Here is a 16,379-nt window from a genome sequence, read left to right as displayed (position 1 = left end):
TCTCAGTTTGAGCCATTGGCCTAATAAACCCACTACTAGACACATTTTCTGTTTTAAATCTTCACTTTGTTAATGCACCTACAATCATCACCACTGCCCTGAACGGACAATTGGTTCTGTAATGGGACACTTCACCAGGAAAGGAAACATCTGAATAAACTCACCTCCACTTCATCTCCTTCACCTATTTCTTTCTTGATATCAGGTGGTGGCGGTAATCTGACTTCATTAAAGGGTACCTGGCGCTCTGGCTGCCAACTGAAAGTTGAACAGACATTACACATTATTTCATGAGTCTACCTAAGTCTCCCTAAGCTTATGATGAAAAGAATTGGGAGGAGGGGACAACAACAAATTTTCCTGTTGTTTTCCTACAGAATCTTATTTTTAGAACTTTGAGTTTAGTTAAATCTCACTCCTTCCATATAATCAAGTCTGTTTCTTCAGTGCTGGAAAATAAACCTTATAAGCAAAGGAACAAAAAACCCTGTCAAGACAATAAAAGTAAAATCTGAAAAGGTATTTAATGACAGAATGATGTTTTTAATTAACTTCAAGAAATTAAAAACGACTGTGTTCCTCTCAATTGCTTTCATAAACTCTCAGCAAGAGGATTATTACATGATATACTTGAAAGAATTTCCAACCATTCAAGTCAAAGTCTTTATACAGATATAAATCTATCTTTGCAGTCCAGCCATGGAGCTCAACCATTTATTCACCATATGCCTAACATTTCAACTGCTTACAGCAGGTGTTTTAAGTATTCCAGGCAAATCTGACTCTGATCCTTAACAAAAGTTTGCATTTCTGCCTAGAAACTTTTTACTGCTCCTCAGCAACTGTCTGGCAAAAAGATTCAGTTCAAAACATACCTTTTGACGTCTTAATCAAAAGGTTCACATTAGGTACAAGCACAAGCAATTGTTTTACTTATTTCTAAAACACGCAGGCATAGCAGCCTAAGCTAGTGGAAAAGTCTCAGTGACAAGCACAAAGGGCACTTCTGCTACTTTCTGCAAGATGAATACATTTATATGTTTTCTCTGAAAAAACAGCTTACAACTACTTTGCTTAACTTAATCAAGATGCGAGGTATCATCCATACAGTTTTGCTCTAGTCATTGTCATAATATACACTTGATTTTTCTTCTGACTACAGTGGAACTTCAAAAAACAAAAAACATGAAGATTATGAATAACTTTTGTTGAAGTTGAAAGCTATTCTGGTCATAAAGTGGTATTTAAATCTCTTTCTATTTATGAAAAATGATGGAAAGAGGGCTAGGAAAAATCACTTGCAATTCATTTGCCTTTGTTGTAACTATAATGGTCACTAAACTCAGTGTTATCACTTTCACAATACAATGACAAATAGCAAGACTTCAGGACAAAATGAAGTCCCTAAATGACAGAGTATATAAAACTTGAGTTTTGAATCAGTATGAGTGTAATAATCATAACTGAACAACAGGATGCAAACTGCTGCAAGCTCAACTGAGCTGATTGAAGTTCTCACGAGAATTTCAACTGTGACTTGTTAAAGAATCTAGCAAATGGGAGCGTACACAAAACTTCTAAATTATAAACTGCCCATAATGAGATGCTATGATTTGAAGAGACCTTTTATTTTCAGCAAAATCTGCTTGAAATTGCTGTAAGCCAGTTTTATTTCTATATCTAATCACTTGAAGGAAGTCCATTCACCAGAAGTAGAGGGGCCAATAGAGACTTAATGCTATCATCTACAAGATGGTATTTTGATATTGGTATTTTTTGTTAAAACAGTGGAAGAGTAGAGGCGGCTCAGTTTTCAGGATAGGAAGCATCCAAATTTTGATGGCAAGGAGTCCAAAACTGGAGTATTTCATTGATGAAATCTCAAAGATAGATAACTTGTGACTAGCTATAAAATACATACTGAGAAGATCAGATAGGACTGACGCCTAACAGGCAGAAGGATTATCCCAAATGTCAGCACAAATGACAAGAGTTAAGAAACCACACGCAAGCAAAAAAAGTCTTTCTTCCAATCTGGCTACTTGAAATTCCAATAGGCCTACGTGAAGCTGCACCTCAACATCTAATTTTCAGTAATACGCAATAAAAGTTTCCAGTTCCTGAACCTTCTGTATTCATTCTCTAACTACTTAATTCCAAAAATGTCACTCAGTAAAAATGAAGGCTATCCGCCCACAGACTAGCTACTGTCAGGGCCACAAAACTGTATCATTACCAGTCTGTGCTAGCACACCAATTTGGGGAACTTTACAATAGCTGTAGGTGAAGACTGGTTAACAATAGCAGAAATGCAAACTGACAATGTAGACAGCCACAAGCACAGCAGACTTGTTTACTTTGCTAAAGCTGATCACTATCAGAACAGAATGATGCACTTGGGACACTACACTATTGCCAGTTTTGATTCTAGTAAAGCCCTTATGAATTTAACTCACCGAGAAAGATAGTAATTTATCAGATTTACATCACAGGAATTGACTAGAATGGTACATACTTCCTGAAAAAACCTGCCTTTGGTCAAAAAAACCCACTCAATACCTATGTAGTAACCCACCCTGTTTCAAATACGGCTGCTGCCATCAGACATTTTATAGAACATATCACTGACATGGATACTAAGCAGTAGAAATATCTGCCAGCAATTAGACCCCTGGTGTGAACCACAGGCACTTCCTTTCGCTTACTTGGACTGCGATGCAGAAGTATATGCCTTGAAGGCAAAAAGCCTCTAGCCTAAAGAACAGGAACATGGATGTTGAATGTGAAACTGAAGATTTGTCACATGTCCTCAGATGAAGGACAGGATGAAGGACCCCATCTGGTTTTCTGGTTGTTTTGGGGGTTTTTCTGTCTGTTTTTGAGACTATGAAAACACAGGAGGCAGAAACAGCTTCCACAACCACCCCACTGTTTGGACAAATTATGGTTGCCACTTAATTTTCTAACCATTTTTCATTAAAAAGAATGGCTAGAAAACAGCCTAGAAAGAAACAAAGACTGGATTTTACTGGGTAATCCCTAGGATTATTTCTTTACTCTCCTTAGGATTTCTTTTTTACACATATATATACACACACACACATATATGCAGACATGCATATCCACACATACACCCTAGGATTATATAATATTGTTTATAGACACACACACACAAAATCACTAAGATTACCTTTACTACCCATCAATTTTTCTTGGAGAAAGGCTCAGACTAATCTAAAGGTTGGTGTTGGCAGACTCTAGTAACTATTTTCACATCAAGAGTTGACAGAATTTTAGGATCTCTACTTAGCAACTGAAAGGAAAGAGAATGTGGATCCCAGAGTATGTTAAGTTACCCCTGGAATCTCTCAGGCAAACCATGGTGTTATCAGTCTGAATGTTGAACAATACTTCCAAAAGTAAATATTCATTTGTATTTTACCCTCCCTTGGATTATCTTAGACTTGTCACCACAGGTCTCTAGTAGTACTGCTGTGTTTATGCACTAAATTTAGAAGGCCACATGGACAATAGTTTCTCTAGCCATTACAGGTCTCTACCCTTTTCAACTCAAAAATTAAGCTTTTGGGAAATAAATAAGTAATAAATCTATGATATTTAAAAATAGTGGAAAAAAAAATCACTCATGGTTAGGATGCTTATCTGTTTCTCTCTGGCTGAGGACACTGAACAGCATTCCCCAAGTTAGATAAATATAGAATTGCTTAATTAAATTAAGTACTTCAATGATTTTCATCTTTCTTTGCTTCAGGTGCCAGATAAGAACATCAGGCACCTGCCATTTTTTTTTTCTTTTAAACAAAACTTGGCTGTCACATTTATGGGCACTACTAAAGATATCAGAGAAAAGTGTAAAGGAATATCAATAGCAGTAACTGATGTCAATTCCTGATACAATAGCTATTCAAGAAAGCAGCTTCTGGAGAGAGTGGATACAATAGGGAGCCTGTATTTCTAAAATTAGACCCTTCTAATGAAAAACACTTCCACTTAAGGTCAAAACAAAAAAGATACCCTCAAATGATTATTTTTTCTATAAAATACTTACTTGTTTTCAAATACAACTGTGAGTGAATCCTCATGAACATCTTTGATAAATCCCTAAAACAAAAACATTTTTGTTAGAAGAATGTATGCAAAAATCAAAACACAGCAGCAAATGCAGTTTAGCCTGAAACTAAACTGAAATGCAGAACATTACCAAAATTGTGATTCCAACTTAGGAAATTTCCAAGACACAATCCCCCTGCTTGCATAAAGCTGCTAATATCCTTACTTGGTTACTCTAAGAAATACATTGCATGTGAATTGCTTCAAATGACTAGACAAATCAGACTTCACCATATTTACAACTGAAAACTCACTTCTGCAGTTCATTGTTTTATCCACAGATATACACAACTGTTTTACAGGAACAAAATGAGAGAGATCCAGGCCCAGGACAATTAGTTCAACTCATAATACAATGTTAAATAGCAGCAAGTAGCACTATTTGTTCTTACAGATGTTCTTCTCAAAACAAAACTGAACCCTAAACAACTTTCCTTCAGAATGCTCCAACAGCAAACTTGGATAGAAGTTGGCAATATGGGCAGCTAGACCACTCTGCTATATAGCTAAGTCGCTGTATCACCTTTTATATACCAAAGCGGGGACAACATGAGGCCAAATGACCTGCAGGACCTCATGGAAAGACAAAGAACACAGTATTTAAAATTATTTTGCTGTCACAGATTATTATCTTCCCAGGAGCAACTAAGGAAAAAATCCCACTTTCCCTTCTTTTTTTTGGAAAAACAAAGGATTTCTTAAGGGGGCAGTGATTATATCAAAAACCTAATGACAAGCAACAACCTGATAGATGCATCTGTATTTAAGCATCCATGCAGAAATGAAATTTTTGCACTTCTTGTTTCAGGAAGGCAGGACTGATGCAAAAATAGCATACAAAGGGACAATAAAAACTGTACTAACTACTTCTGCTTTCTTTGTAGTGTGGTATTTGCTCAAGCACAAGAGATCAAGAAGGAGCCTGTAGTTTTAAAGGAGTAAGAGTTCTACAGTTACATTAATAGAAGTTCCAGGAAATACGCCGAATGGGTTATATCCCTTGAATGAACTGGCAACTGAGCACCAGGAGCATATCAACTGCGCAAGGAGTAGCCAGCCTACAGAGGTTTTGTGTGTCAGCTCAAGGGAAAAGTAAGTTTTGCCTCGCGGTTCCTCAGTATTACCACAGACAGCAAAGGAGCCAATACTGACAGCTGGCTGCAAAGGACCTATATAAGCAAAGCTCCTTTTACTTGAACTGGTACTTAGGCAATGCTGGGAAGAGTAGCATTCACTTAAAACCTCTTCCGCTCCCTCAGCTTCGTTCAAAACCATCTGCCAGCAACACAGGAGACTGGTTCTAGCAGAAAGCATGCTGGTAACCCTGAAGAAAGCAGGTCAATCAAAATTGATGATATTGCCTCGCTGAACCACCTAGCATGTTCCTAATAAAATAAATCCTTTCAAAGGCCATCGTGCAGGGAAGGAAGACAGCTTTGACAGCTAAGCAGCTGAAAGAGTTGTCAAAAAGCACACATGCAGTCAGGGATTTTCAGTTTCAGAGACGTTTCCAGCCAGGTAAACTAGACAGGTATGTTGAAATTATATCTGTTTTAAGAGACAAAGAGCATGATGGGGCATATATAGTTTTACTGTTTGAAGCACCTGTTAGCTAACAACACAGGTAAAGCAGAACTTTTACTATGTATTTATCCTGCCAATGTCCCTTTAAACATGCCCCCAACATGGGGCTAAATTAATACAGCATAAAATGCAAGAAATAAAAAGTCCTTCCACTATAATTCATTTGTGAACTCTATCCAAGAAAACACACACAAGTTACAACAGTGTGAACCACAGTAAAGCAGTACAGTGTTCTAAATGACAACTTATCTGCAGGAAGTAGTATTTAGAGAAGGGAATTGAACCTCTTACTGTGGAATACAGATGAACTGCTGTCCAAGAGGCTGTGATTCAGTATTAGGTTCTGCTTCATGATGATGCTTTATGTCATAGTTGAACCTTAATTCTTTATCTATGATGAGTGATATTTACCACTCTTTATGAATTTATATATTATCATGTATTTATGTTATCATTACCTGTTTTCACAGTTAAATTAATTTTATGGCTCAGACCCTTCAAGATGCACATTAATTTACGCACAGTAAGTCTCACTAATTTAGAGGGACTACCTACACATGAGCTTACTGCATACATGCCAAAGACATCATTGAAAGATCAGAAAGAAGACATGATGACTGCATAAGTGACACTATGTACACAAGAATAATACTGAGAAATAATTCCATAAAGCCAAATACTTTAAACTTGTTTTTCCATCTTCCCATTGTTTTAAACCTCTGAAGTACAGTTATCTTTTATCGATGTGTTTCAAGCTAAACTTTTTCTTTCCATTAATATTTAATAGTATTAATGCAGGACTCAATCACTCTAGAAATGTTCTTTGCAGAAGCTGCTTGAATCTGAAAATATTACAAATAGAAGTACTTAACATGGGGAGAGAGGGAAATCTATTTCATTTATAATGAATCCAAAACATTTCTAAGTCAGTCTAAAATAGCGAAACATTTATTTTGCAGGTCTGACATCAGTTATCTTTCTGTTTGTTAAAAACAAAACTTCAGAATCAAGAGAAATTCAAAATCAGGTACCACAAAACAGTCAAAAAGAAATATTCAGAACAGTTCTCTGCAAAATTTAGAAAATCCTGAATTAAGTGACCAGCTGTAGGTTTCATTAATGAGATACAAGAAGTTAAAAACATGAATTTCAACTTTACTGAAATGCCAGGATTTCAGACAATAAGCCCATTTCTAGGTAAAGTCTGGCTTTTTGTGTAGTAGCACAAGTATTTAATATTCATAACTGATTTTCAAGCTAACATCCTGCCAAAGAATGGGAAAGCTGAAGTGGAACAATAATAGAGATATGACTAGCAGCAGATTAACAGCTGACACTGCACAAATGTTAGCTTCATAAACAGAAACACCGAGTACTTAAAAAATTAATAATAAAGTACTGATTCTGACAGAGTCTATAAATTTTACAACACCATGTGAGTTTCAGAAAGTCTTTCAGTTCAAAGCATGTACACCGCTCTTCCCATACAAGATTATAATGCAGACATATACAATAATTTGCTACAAATTGTCTGAATAACATTTTCAGTCAGCATTTTGAAACTCTTACTCCGCAGTATTTGTATACAGAGAACACTCAAAACCAAATATTCTAACATTTAACATGTATGAACTTTGGGTCACAGAAGTACAAATAAAACATTAAATAAAATCATATAATTATTTAAATAATTATGTTGCTATGAAGCCTGAAAAGGGTCTGATCAAAGTCTAATTGTAGAAGTACAAAATGAATCGTGAAGGATAAACATAGTAAGTCAAAAATCTGAAGTTTAATTCTTCCTACTAGAGAACTTCCCCTACAGCCCTGAGGAAGAAAAAACACTTTCAAGAAACGAAGCACAGCAATTCTAAGCAGTAAACACCATGTATACAGTTCATCTGTATTACAACTTGAAATAATCAATACCACCATGAAATGTGCCAAAAATATTGCCAAAACTTATGCCCGTCAAAAGTAAAAAGAGCAGCTTATTTATTTCCTACGTACAGCCCTGTCCTTTACCATCAACATTATCAGCCATCACTTGAAACTCCAATATGAAAATGGTATAACAGGTTTCAAACAAATTTGGCTGACATTTAGAAGAAACAAAACACCATGGTTTTCAAAAAAATACAGTATTTTTCAGTTTTCCCCTAAATATTTATCTTGCACTTTTTGTATCACAAAACAGATTCTTCATATGAATATCTCCAAGTGGTATTCATGCCATATTTTACCACATTTAGACCAACATCTTAAAGTTTTGGTAGCGAAAATGGGGCTTCTCAAGTGACTTGACTTTTGTAGTTAGTTAACACACAACATCAAACAAAATAAAAGATTTCAGGACCTCACAAAAAAAAAAAAGAAAGAATATTTACATTTGTTTTTGAAAATAATAAATACAAAACCAGGCATCTCTAGCAATTATTAGAACATGAATAATGTATTACACCACGTCTAGAAAGTTTCCAAAATACTGCTAGCTTTTGAGGAAAAAAACACACACATATATAATATATTTTAAATTTTCACTTGTTACTTTATAAATTTTGAAAGATACTGAGCACTCTCATTCATACTATAAATAGCCGAAGGTATGTATGAATCTTGAAATAGCTTTTATATTACTCAATCATATCACTGATATAGCTAGACTAGTCAACAGTGACTGAAATATAGAAGAAGGTAATGATTACAGCAAGAGCTCCATTTGTGGGGGTTAAATACACTCTTCACTGCACAGATTTGCAACTCGTATATGCGGAATACCAGTTTTCAAGACTGTGCATCTCTTTTGCATTTGACAGACTGCAGCTTTTTCTTCCGAGTATCATACATACAGCCACTGTCACCCAAAGCTGTGCCTTAAGATTCTGCATAATTTACATGGATCTACCATTTAAGATAACCTGGAAACTGTAGCTCATTCAACTGCCAATTTAAACAGCATCTCTGAGTATTACACTGAAAAAAAAAAAAAAAGCTTATTCTAGGAAAAATATGAAATTAATTTGGACCTAAAGCATTTGTAGGCACTTCATCGCTGTTGATTCTCTCATGTGATTCTGTAGCAGCTATAACCACCTTACATAGCAGGCCTTCAGTTCAAAGGAGGAGTTTTAGGACAGTGTCTCAGGCTGCAGATCAACAAATTCTAATGAACATGGGCACTGAAATCAGCGTTCCCTCCCACCTTTCCACCTCTCATAAGTTGCTCCTACTCTCCTCAAGCCTGTACAACAAAACAGATCAGGAAACTCATTCAGGTTAATATTAACTTTTAGAAGGAGTAGGGGAGACTGGGTTATTTTAACCTGGGATGTTTTGGTGCCAAAGCTTGCTTGAAGTGTACATAAAGCTTGCAAGAAGAAGAGCCCGGGGGAAGAATCTTCAGTTCTCCAACTCACTTTTATTATTTATCTAATACTTTAATGACCCAATTACAGACTAGGGCATAACTATACTACATAATATTCACAAAAGGAAATAAAAAAAAAGATTCCTGCCCTCTTCCAAGAATCACTTCATCTGGAAAACACTAGATAAGCTTTTCTTGCTCCCTGTATGAAAATTATGTTCTTCATGCATGTCAGGAAAAGATGTAGTACAATTTTTAAAGAAGTATTCTTACAGCTGGAGACAATTAAAAAAAATTTGTTTACAGTTTTGCCCTAAATCTGAGAAATTAAGATATTTTGCAAAATAAAGCAGATTTATACATTAAAAATTATAATACTATAAATTTGCAAGGCTTTGTTTAGAAACAACTTGATGAACATACAAACCACAAAGGACTAAGACTCATGTTTTCAACTCTGCATTTCAAAGGAGTTCATCAGTGAGGTAACCTATATATTTGTACTCTACACTTGTACTTGTCATATCTAATACCATGACAAAAACATTTCCTATGAATTTAATAATGCATCTTCTTAACTTTTGCTCAAATGAGCAAGGCACTCCATTTCTGAAATTTAATTTCACAGTGATGACTAAAGATAGGCAATGCCAATATCCAAGCTTGGAAAGTTCTTTCTATGTTCCTTTCACATCTCATTCCAGAGGTGACAGGGTGGAGCAAGCTAACAAGTCACCAGCACTTCATCAATTAATGTATCGGAATCAAAACCACATAGTGATTAATCCATACTATCAGCAAGCAAGCTCACATGGAACAAATCTAAAAGCATTTTACACCATATATGAAACTGTGGGGGACAGGAAGGGAAGAAAAATTAATATGTGACTTCACCTTGCCAGACCTCTGATTAGGACTGTCCAGATCCTAGTGTCAGTCATTCAGATTATACGGCAAACTGGATCTCTTGAAAGCCCATGTATGCCCTGCTTGCTGCAGCCCGGCTCATGATACTTACAGGAGACTATACTGTACTACAGACTACTAACGTCATGCTGGCTCTCCAGGCACTTTGATACAGACCTGTCTCTGCCACTGACTTGGCAGAAACCAGGCTCCCACCATTAATACCTGTAAGACAAGAGGTAATACAGTAGAACTCTTGCCTAGGTTTGGGATCAGAGATCCGGCAAGTTCAGTACAAGGCCATGCTGTGACAAGTTTGAACAAAAGGGAAGGAAATTACAAAAGCATCATCTGCAGGAAAATCACTACAGCTGAGGCTTCGTCATCTCATAACAAAGGAAAGGTCTAATATAACTTCACCACACAGGCATCTCTCTCTCACACAGACTCTTTCCTTTTTACCTGGGTTTTGCTCATGGACTTAGGATTAGGATCTGCTGGTAATATAAATGAATAAATCAAGACTTATAGAAGCACCCTTACAGAGAACTGTGGTTTGTTTGTTTTTTTTAATGCCAGGCAAAGTCCTAAAATCTGTATAACAGTCTTAAACTCTGTCTTCATCCCTCTGCTTTAAGTGCATCTCAACCACAAGTTGGACAGTCCAAACTAAAAACGAGATGCTGTTAGTTTAGCTGCAAGTATTCCCTCCAAAGATAGCAACTGTGTTGACTTTTGAGTCACATACACCTTACTCACTGCTGAACAAATTTCAGATACTAAATGCTTTGGCATCTAGTACCATGGACTGTTTCTGAATCAGTGACATAAAGGTCAAGAAGCCTATATCCAATTACCAATCCTTTAAGAACCAAGAACTGTTAGTATTTGTAACTAACATACACAACTGTTTCATGCAACACAAAGGCCCTACTTAATTATTACAAGGGGACATATTCCATACTGCCCCCTTCCCTACCCCCCACCAAATCAAAGCAACCACAGGAAAGCTGCAAATAATCAAGTCACAGGACAAAGAAGGCTAAACTTCAACAAATGAATATTATTTTTGTTAGAAATTATTAGTTGCACCTGCTTACACAAAAAGTCAATAAAAGAAAGCAGATGAGCTTGTTGCAAAACACAAACATTACAAGCAGGCATCAGGTAAGAAATAATTCAAGAACTACTATCTATATTTTATTTTAACAACCGCAGTTTAACTTATGACATGACAGATAATAATTACAATTGTGAATGGAAATAAGCGGAATATTCAACGGTCTTTAATGATAGTTATACAAAAACTTCAGCTTTGAATCTCCTGGTTTAGGCTTATTTATAAAGCTCTAAAATGATTCATATTATTTATAGCGCTTTCTTCATGTGCAGGACATTCCCAAGGGCAAAACTTCTGAAAGATACTCTCTACTGATTGACCCTAAAAGGGTCAAGCAAATGGTTCTTCAACAGCAGTAATGACTACATATACTTCATGCACCAGTCTACACAAGTTCCAAGTGATCAGTAACAATTTTAAAATGTCTGGAATTTCCCAGCCAGTGGGTCTAGATTTAATAAATATATGCTGACCGTGACAAGACATCTCAAAAAAGTCATTCCATTCACCATACTGTTTCATAGTATAAACTGTAATCTTAATGTAATCTTAATGACACAGTTTTGAGAGTCCCATTTTACTGTCAAGCTAAAAAACATTCTGATGGACTCACAGAAAAGTCTTCAAAGCCACTGATTAAAATTAGCGATAAAAATAAAAAGCCACTGTATTTTTATCAATACATAACAATTTTCCTCACACAGGACTGGTCACCATGCTTTTATAGTCTACATGCGGAGAAATGCTGTGTACTTCTCTTTCATCATTTTTTCTTTTAGTAATATATTGGCTATTCTCTATCTTGAGGCACGTGTCAACTCCTGTTAACAGAACTACTGTTTGTCCTGTTTAAAAAAAACCAAAATGCCTCTCAAAGAAGGAAGGGATCAAGAAGGAAGCACTTCAGAACCTATAAATTGAAGGTCAAGAATTCAATCCTAATTCATATTTTTATCATGTACTTCATGCTTTTGCATAATCTTCTGAATTCTCTAAACAGCTACCACTCTAGAATGGAAAGAGTGCAAGGGCACGCAACACACTGGAGAGTTAGCTTTTAATCACATGTAAATCCCTATAATGAGGGACTACAATGCAATCTTAAAGAGCTATTCAGATGTCACAGAAGGATTCCATGCAGGGTAAGTTATCTGGCATTCAATTTATATACCTTGGTCTCATTTTACTGTAAACCCCAAATCTACAATCTAACCTATGTAGGCTGACAACTGAACTCCTGAATAACATGCAGCATCAAGGCTCAAATTTGCATACATGTGAGCATACACATATGCAGGGTGAGGGAGATACTGGATAACAAAGTTTCCAACTTGTTCTTGCTAAGAGCTGAATAAACTCTCTTCACAAAGACAAAAAGTCTTTCCCACCACTGCTTAGGCCTCCAGTCTCATCACCTCCCCAGTCAGTTCTCTGCATGGGTAACTGGACTCACCCAAGAAGTCTGCCCTAATGTCCCAAAGACAAAAACTAACCTGCAACATAGCACTTGCTTAGAAAGCATCAACCATTCTCATCTCAGGAAGTGCCTAACACAGCTCTAACACGAGTGATACCTAACTAGTAGGACTCATCAACCCTATCCATCCTCCTCCCTATTCCACAACACAAACTTTATCTTCTTCACAAGACCATAACCACTTTGCACCCCATCGATGTCACTTGATTTCTAAAGATAATGGATGCTCAATATCGTGTTATATATAAAAATTTGTGAGCTGCAGGGATTGGCTAAATGCAGCCTGTTGTCTACTGCTTAAGAACCCTGGATAAAGTAAAAAAACCCACAGTCCTGTTCTGCAGATTATATTGTTCATTTTAAAAGAAGCATAACACTGGTTTGGAGATTCATAACTGAAGTTTAAATTTAGATCATGTCATTTTAGGCACAGGACAAACCATCAGGAAATTCAGGGTGTCACAACCACCTTTATTGTTCATGGATTTATGCAATGAGAAAAATACTTTGACTTTTCATGTATTTTAAAGACCATCATTTTACTTATTAATTTATAATAAACATAACACACATACATGAAGGATTCCATGTTAAAACTGAATTTTCTGGAAATGAAGAACAACCAATAAAGGAACAGAAGAACCTACAAAGGATATCATTTACCATCATTTAGGAGCTTCCCCTAGTAACTTCTGAAAAACACAAACTCTCCAACAAGTTTAATCACAAGATTCATTCTACAACTAAGTTGCAGATCATATTATTAACTCGTTGAAGAGTTCTGCCATGTAATTGTTTATGTAAATATTTTGGGTTTTATCTCTGTTGGCATAGCAGGAACCTTCTCACCTCCTTTAATATGAGGTATGCTGTGCTAATGAATCTCAGTTCAGATCATTTTTAGTGAAAACCTCAAATTTCATCCCATCTTAAAAATTCCGCTTTTCTCTTCAGAAGAATCATTTTGCCACCTTCTATACAACAACATGAGAAAAGGCTAATCGTGTCTAACTCTCATACCTACAAATGTTGATATTGCTATCAATGTCCCAGACAGGACACTTACTAGATGAGACTTCCTCCTTTGCTCCCAAAGTTTAGCAGAAAATTACTGGTAGTTATCACTTAGGTCCAAAACATGTCCATAACCACTGTATACCTCAAGAGTAAGACACAAAATGGAGCCATCCACAGATATTTCATTGCATTTAGCTATCAAAAAGAATCTTTTGAAATGATGCTTCAGTTTGGTTTATACAGTTTTGTGTGGTGGTTCTTTTAACATTAACAGTGAATTATACTGAGATGGGCTTTTGGTCAGTCTGGGTCCAAATACTCTAACCTGACCAGATTTGCTACGAAGATGCCATCACTGGACCCAATGCCCACTTCACTGATCTGAAAACCACTAAGGCCATTTTTAATTAAAAGACCCACTTTTGTTAACCACCATTCAGTGCTAAACACATGATGGTGCTAATCCAAGCCTGACAATTCTCACTGATTTAGAGAGAGACGTCATCATTGCAGATTTTAAATCAGGTTTATTATAATAAATTCCATGCACACAGATACTTTCAATCCAAGAATTCAGTATACCTCCTAATACTCCCATTAGTCACACATTCCTCTTCAGCAGAAGAAACAACTAATCTAGTTTACAAAGCTGCCCAACATCACAAGGTGGAAAAGCTAAGAGAAGTATCTCTAAATTCTGGGCTTCCTAATGGGCAGGGAAGAAGAAAACAACACTTTTAGGAGTATCCTGTTCTAAACACAAATGATTTTGATGGGTGTTTTTGTGTGATAATCGAAGTTTCACTGAAAATGTATTTAATTTACAAAATTCAATATCCATTGATTTTGGTAAAAATTTAACAAGCACACAGAGCAAGGGGATATAGTTTAACCCCACTGCATTCTTTCCTCTTAAAGAGTTTCTCCTACGTCATTCTTTTAATAGATTAGGGTTTTTTTTTTTTCAACTGCCTAGGTCAGCTGGTTACAATCCTTTAAGCACCAACTGCCTTTATATACTGTACAATTACCACATGACTTCCAAGTCAAATCCACAGCTGTAAGAAACAAGAAATTTAGAGGGGGAAAAAAAAGAGTGCCACCACCCCCCTTCGAGTTGCGTGTGCAGTATCACACTGTGTACGTGGTTAGGCATAATAGCTTAAGAGAATCCTGAGATTAAATACTCTCAGAACATAGCTACACTGAGTGCTCACAATACTGGCTGGAATCAGCCCTCCTGGAAAGGAGGGCAGAAGGCTCTTGCCATAAAAAGAGCTGGGATTCTTAAACATCTGAAGCCTGGCTTAGAGGAAATGACTGACAGGCAGCAGCTGAGAGTATTTTGCATTGATCCTGTAATATCCTGACATTCCAGGGAGGGTGATGGTGCAGGAAGCTTTCTGATGACACGAATAAACTCGAAGTCTTTAAAGAATTATTTAAAATTATTATTTTCGGCTAAATTCACCGCATCCTACCCCAAGCCCCTACTTCTCAAAGAATTATTCCCCCCCAACGCATACCCAACCCTTCCAAAACCAAGAATAATGAAAGAAATCCCCGTGCTGTGCACCCGCTCCCCCCCCCAGCCCTACCAGCGGCTCTCCCCTTCCCCCGCGCTAACCTCCCCCGAGAAGGGACCTGATCAGCCCGCCCCGTCACCACCTTCCCCAGCCGCCGCCACCCAGCTACCTCCCACCCTCGCTCCCTCGCCGCCACCCAGCCGCCGCGCCGGGGCCCGCGCGCCCCCCTGCCTCCCCCGCGCCCCACCGCGGCCCCCTCGGCCGCCGCCACGCCCAGACACCTTCCCCCCGCGCCCTTCCCCCCCTCACCTTCCCCTCCTCCGCCGCCCGCCACCGGGGCTCCCCCAACGGCCGCCCGGGCCGCCCGCCGCCGGCGCGGCGCCGAGGCCGTGGGGCGGCCGCCCCGCCGCGCGACCCCCCCCGCCGCCGCCGCCGCCCCCGCGCCGCTACCTTGTAGAAGGCCCCGTTGGAGCCGCGCACTTCCACCGTCAGCTCCTCCATGTTGAGAGCGCAAAGGACGCCGGGACGTGCTTCTAGAAACTGTCACCACGGGGGGGAGCGCTGCCCGGGCTCCCCCTCCCCCTCCCGCCGGGGGGTGGGGGCAGCGCCGCTCCCGCCCCGCCCCTCCTCCCCCGCCGCTCCCCCCTCCCGCGGCGCGCGGCGGGTGAGCCCACGCCGCGGGCGAAGGGGGGGGTTCCTCGCAGCCGGCGGAGCGGGGCGTTCCCTGCGGGAAGCACCACCGGCCGCCGCCCCCCCTCCTCCTCCGCGGGAGTGGGACCGGCCGGGTGCGGCTCGCGCCCCGCTCCAGGCCCGGCGGCCGGCGGAGCCCGGCGCCCTCCCCCGCGGCGGGGGCGGCGCTGCGGCTGCGGGCCCCGTCAGCGCCCGCGGGAGCGCGCGGCGCTGCCCTGCGCTGCGTTGCCCAGAGCCGGTGGCGACTGGAGAGGCCAGGCCAGGCCTCAGGGCCGCCCCCAGCCGCCCGCGCGGGGCCCCGCCTGGGCCGCCGCCCTCCCTCCCGCGGCCTCTGCCCAGGGCCCGGCCCCCCCGGGTGCAGCCCCGGGAAGCTCGTGCGGCTGCGGACGCTCATCTTTCCTCCTCCGCATACCCCTGCTGGAGGAAGGAGTCGTGGTTTCTAAAGCTCCCGCTTGTGCCGTTTGCTGACCCCACAGCATAACGGGATCCGGGCTTTGCAGTGAGCTCAGCGCTACACATAAGCTTAGTCATGCAAAGCTTTATGAAAGGCCTGTATCTTTG

General features: G+C 39.5%; 1 protein-coding gene across 3 annotated transcripts in view; it reads right to left on the bottom strand.

Moving 5' to 3' along the window:
* The window catches only part of FXR1 (FMR1 autosomal homolog 1), a 39,815-nt gene extending 24,091 nt beyond the window's left edge, over positions 1–15,724 (bottom strand). The window contains exons 1-3 of one of the 3 annotated variants that reach the window (XM_067301650.1): positions 15,579–15,724; positions 4,070–4,122; positions 165–258 (exon numbers count right to left, since the gene is read on the bottom strand). In XM_067301650.1, the coding sequence (XP_067157751.1) occupies positions 165–258; positions 4,070–4,122; positions 15,579–15,629 (198 nt within the window). In that variant the 5' untranslated portion in view covers positions 15,630–15,724. The remainder of the gene's footprint in view (positions 1–164; positions 259–4,069; positions 4,123–15,578) is intronic. The other 2 variants (XM_067301649.1, XM_067301651.1) reach the window with 2 other exon arrangements.
* Positions 15,725–16,379: the final 655 nt, after the last annotated feature.

Source organism: Apteryx mantelli, chromosome 9 (assembly GCF_036417845.1).
Source record: "Apteryx mantelli isolate bAptMan1 chromosome 9, bAptMan1.hap1, whole genome shotgun sequence".
NCBI lineage: Eukaryota > Metazoa > Chordata > Aves > Apterygiformes > Apterygidae > Apteryx > Apteryx mantelli.
The sequence above is the reverse complement of the archived record's forward strand: the minus strand, read 5'-3'. Positions and strand labels throughout refer to the sequence as shown.